The sequence below is a fragment of the Chenopodium album genome, chromosome 6 (assembly GCF_948465745.1).
Source record: "Chenopodium album chromosome 6, dcCheAlbu1.1, whole genome shotgun sequence".
NCBI lineage: Eukaryota > Viridiplantae > Streptophyta > Magnoliopsida > Caryophyllales > Amaranthaceae > Chenopodium > Chenopodium album.
In genome coordinates, this window is record NC_137839.1 from 55407379 (window position 1) to 55412770 (window position 5392).

The 5392-nt window shown below is 33.5% G+C and overlaps 1 protein-coding gene across 1 annotated transcript; it reads right to left on the reverse strand.

Annotated features, from left to right (window-relative positions):
• Positions 1-1785: 1785 nt before the first annotated feature.
• On the reverse strand, positions 1786-2280 carry LOC145636975 (uncharacterized). The gene is made up of 2 exons (XM_081688502.1): positions 1933-2280; positions 1786-1845 (listed from the first exon to the last, which is right to left on the reverse strand). The coding sequence occupies exons 1-2, from the start codon at positions 2278-2280 to the stop codon at positions 1786-1788; spliced, it is 408 nt and encodes a 135-aa protein (XP_081544628.1).
• Between the last annotated feature and the right edge of the window lie 3112 nt (positions 2281-5392).

Genomic DNA, 5392 nt, shown 5'->3' on the forward strand with positions numbered 1-5392 from the left:
GTAGTGGAATCACTTGCGAAAGAATGAATCGTAGAAGCCTTCACTTTTGCCACTTTCGAAGGAGTTGAATGATCATCCTCTATCTTCATGGGGCTTTTTCCGGATTGACTTGTAGAAGAATAAGTGTCCGAATGAGTAGAATTCACATCATCTTCTTCATCACTCTCGACATCCAATGGTTGCTTATGAATCTGTTGATCCATATCTTCTATAGCATCAACAAACGACTCACTTGCATCTCCGGTAACTTTGTCTTTTGCATAAATTTCTGCTAGAGTGTCATAATGAACGAAAGGAACTCAAAACAACCCCTTAGCTTTCTTATGAGTCTGCAACAAGTCATAACTTATAAATACAACAAGTCAAAACATGTAAAGAATAAGATTTGTTCTTTATATAAAATCACAAACACAGAAGTAAATTAATACTAGTATGAGAAAAGGACCACCAGGAAAGAAAACAAGTTACTATTAGGCATTAAAATCTTTATATATTAATTAATTTCATATAATTCAGCTAGTTGAGATTCATAGTCTCATAAAATTGTAAGTTTGTTTTGAAACTCACCTCATATGTTTGTCAAAGGGTCTGGAATGTGTATAGTTACTTGACTAACTTTTTTGGGATCTCATAGCAACCATCAATTGTACGTTGTACTTGCATTCATTACACGGAGGCAACGTAGCAAGAATATTTAGCAGAAGATAAAATTCCTCCCCTTGAAAGAAGTATATCACCCATGACATATTATTCAAGCATTTAAAAAGCATTTTACATAACTAAGCATTTTTTATTTTTACAAAAAAACATAATACATCATGCATGATACATTCACATAAACTAGTAAACTACTTTGTTTCATTATATTTTGTGTGATACATTCACTAGTAGTCTTGTTACAGCATAAAAGGTACTACATTCACTAGTAGTATAACTAATCTGAAATTACCAATTTGGATAAATCCCATGACTCAGCAGCAAGTCTAACTAATCCAAATCATGTGAAACAAAGAGATATTGAATAATACATGTCACCGAGTCACAACAGCGGAAAGAGAGGGGGGTTTAAGAAAGAATCAGAACACAGAAGCATTCAATCCCCACAAAAAATATAATGACCATAGCTTAGTAATTATCAGATTTCAAAGTGGTATATATGTACAATTTGTTCAAGTCTCAGTTGCACTTACACAGTCCAAAATGTGTCTGAACTTTGTAATACATTATATGCAAATATCTTATTAGAACCGCATCTTCTTCATACGTCCAATACCTTTTATTTTTACCTCTTCCTCGACTGCTTGCCTCTCCCTTAGCTTGACTAACCTCCATCTGAAAAAAAACTGCAGATTTTAAGGCATATTAGAACTCAACAAAACAAACTACAAGGCTGATTATAATAGAACTAAAAGAACATGTCATACATTAGACATATATAACAAATTATATTAGACAGAACTAAACATAATAGATTATAAGGCATATCATACATTTTGTGTTATTGACCATGTCTACCTCTCGCCCTCCAATCATTAAACATATCTTGGGCTAATCCGTTTCTAAAATTGGTCCAATGATCCGAAGTAGCATATACACTCACAAAAAAGGCCTTCACTTACCTCGAGGTACCCTAAAGTCGTTTGGTCTGGAAAGAGCATTTCGAAGTACACGCATATCATGGGCCGAACCTTCCCAACCAGGAAGAACATTAATAAATTGCATATTAGGTGCACAAACACCCAATACATTCATAGCAATCGTTCCTTTTCTTGTTCTATAATTTGGTCATTCTTGTAAAGGCACATTTACATTAATGTAAGTCCCATCTAATGCCCCTAAAAAATTCTACAAAAATAGGAAAAAATATTACTTACAAACAAGCAAAAATAAGAAAATCCTAGCAAAAATTAAGGGCTTTGAAAATACCAATACCTTAAAGGATTTCCACCTTTCATCTTCACAATCATCCGATATGGGTGTGGGATTGTAAAGTAGTACTTCATGCAACTTGAGAAAAGCCCTTAGAAAAAGGTGAAATTGTCGGCTCACGGTTTCTCCACTTCTATAGAAGTAATGTCCAATAGACCTATTCTTCTTATGATGAGCCAACGTGTATAAAAGCATGGCTACTATCTCTTGAAGCGACATGTTTTTTGTTCCACTCAAACCCCCAATGTCTCTAAGCATCTCACAAATAATATTGAAAGTTCTTCTATTAACGTGAAGCTCACTCTTGCATTTCACATCACTCTCCCTATAAAGCCCTCTCAATACTAACATCCGTAACAATTTTTTGTTTCTTTTCCTATCTTTTATTTGAACCCCCCTTATTGTAACAACGCAAATTATATACCACATCCAATACATCATCAACATAATAATAACCATTGCAATTACTTTTTGTATTTGTTTTAGCTTTTTCTTCCTTATAGAACGCATAAGTCGAGGCATTGTACAAGAAACATAGAAAATAAATGGCAATTGAACCTGATAAACGGCAAAACAATAGTTATATCAATCTATAGTTAATCAAATAACAAATATTAAAGTCAACTAGATAATTCAATAATTTCACTGAAAATTTAAGTGAAGGCTCAGATGGTCATAAACCAATTTTGATGAAAATGCAAGATAATAATTAAATAATATAATCTGACATATGGTCATAAAATCTTAGGGGATTATCAATAGGACTAAGTTAAGCCACACTGTTGGAAAAAAAAAAAAGTTAAGAACATAACATATCTTTAAAATGCATAATAAATTAACTCTTTAATTCATTAAATTAACTCACTGAAAAGCCAGCAAGCCTAATCTGATTAATCTAAAAGGCTAGTTTAGCTACCTGTCCATGTATCATATGAGTATGACCTTATTTATTTTCAAGTCTAAAAAATTCTAAATATGTGTGTGCGTGTGTGTATGATTAATTCTGTGTAAAGTAGGTTTGGAAACTTAAACAAGAGTAGGATAATCATTTCATAAACAAAGCATTAAATTAGTGGTAGATGCCAAATAACATATTCTAGCCTAGATGCCAAATAGAATTGGTAGTTAGTGGTCTGTTTTTGGTAGCCTAGATGCCAACATAATTGAACTTAAATTATGCATAAACCACCAAACCATAGCAGCAGGGGGGAGGGGAAGCAGGGGAATAGCAGCAGGGGGGAGGGGCAGCATCAGGGGAATAGTAGAAGGGGGGGGGGGGGAGGGGGAAGCAGTAGGGGAATAGCAGAAGGGGGGAGGGGCAACAACAGGGGAATAGTAGAATTCCTCGGCACTTTCGGGTTGTCGATTTGTCCATAAGCAAAACAATAGCAATCAAGTAACAAAAATTAGAGACCCAATATGCCTTAAAAACCAGCAAATCAATAGCAATCAAACAACATTAACAATCTGCCTCAAAACATTGATTTTCGCTAAACAAAGCTGATTATTTACCATTGACATTTGCTAAACAAAGCTGATTTGTAGATCAAAACATCAGTAAGTATTACTATTAAGCATAAAATCGAAATTTGGGGGAAAAGAAGCCAAATAATAATAGCAAATTATAATAGCATAAAATCGAAATTTGCATGACAAATCATCAGTAAGTATTATTTCATAAATTTGAAATTGATATCATGTTAGCAATAATGTCATGAAGCAAAAAACAGGAGATTCAATTGAGAAAAATAAAACTCAAATAAAACTGAAAAATTAGGACAGAAAACCCTAGAAATTAATTAACACCATAAATCGAAAATAGCAATCAACACAAAGAAAAATCAAAACGCAATCAATAAGACAAAATTTTTATAAATTCAACACAACTCAAAAACTAGGGTTCTTCAACAAAAAAGTGAGAGATCAAACCATGAGATTGTTGATTTCTGGAAATTTGAAGTACGAAATTTAGAATTCTTCAGCGAATTTGTGGCTTCGATCGATCAAAGTTGAGGATTGTGGGGAGATCTGTTGAATGAGAGGAGAGAGAATAGATAGAGGAAAGAAACGGGATTTGTTTCTCCAAGTTTTACAGTGGAAACAAAGTAATGGAATGGGTAACATCTTCTAACGGAAACGGTAACCCGATTCCATTACTAACCCTATAAAAAGCCCATACCAAACATGCTCTTAGTGTATTAAGACCAAAGATAGGTAACTTTTCTCATGAAAACTACATGTTCTGTTGTTGTGCGGTTGATCAACTTTTAAGAATTCCGAATTTGTTACGCAACATACTATACTCATAAGAGCGTGATAAGTTGCTTATACAAAGAGGTATGCAAGTGGAACTTCCAATAATTTTCTAACACAAATCACACATCTATTCATGAGAAAGCAAAGCAACAACTTTGTGATAAAAGGGATGTCATTTAATCATTTTATCTACTACATGTTCACAGTTTCCCTGCTTTCATATGCAACCTTTAATTTAATTTACATGGACTATCAACTTTTTTACTATGTTGACTTTAAAATCCAAATAAGGCGTACTTAATAAGCAAAAAACAAGTAATAAGTTATTCTAGATAAATCTACAACGTCCCCGTCTAGAACAAACTATTGACATGCTTTCAAAGGTTTCTTAAGGATAAACCTTAAACACGTCTTTTCTAACACTATATTCTTTGATAGCATAAAGTTTAGGTATGTGAAAGTGTATGTATATCTTCAAATAGAGATGCATACTAGTTAGTTAGACGGGGTTCAAAGTTTGGTTCACGACTAATTTGGTTTGGATCCTATTCAATTGATGAGTCATTCGATATAATTTAGATCCTAGTTAGGTCAAAATGAAAAATGAAATTGTCTAATTTCAGGTACATTATGTATTTGAGTTAGGAAGAATCATGTTATCTTCAAATTCCATACTTTTTGACCAATAAGTTTATATAGATACAAAAAGTAAAAGGTGCATCTAGAATTTTAGATCTAATGAAAAAGTGATGGGCAAATCTTATATTGATCATTTGCAATTAGTCAAATACTCAAATGTGAGATGAAAAGCCAGAAATATAGTTTAAATTAATCTATGGAGCATCAATTGTGTTGACTAAACATCTCAACTTGCATTAGTAGTATCAATAAAGCTACATACCTTAATCTTGTATGTTACTCTCAAAGTCCATCAAAGTGACAACTTGTTAGTTATTTACAAACAAAGTTGAAGCTTGCCCCTTGGAGCTCCATTTGTTGTTGCTTCAAAGGGTCATTGATTTGAAGACTTAAATTCTTCAACACCTCAGCTGTGTTAGGCACTTGCCCCTTCAGTTCGTTGATCTCTTCTTGACTTGCCATTATCTTTTTAGCTTTCCTCTTTTTACCGATTGGCTCATCAAAAAGTAAGACTTGAACGAAAGTGTTGTCCTTGATTAGACGCCCTTCCTTTCTTGACCACGCGCTG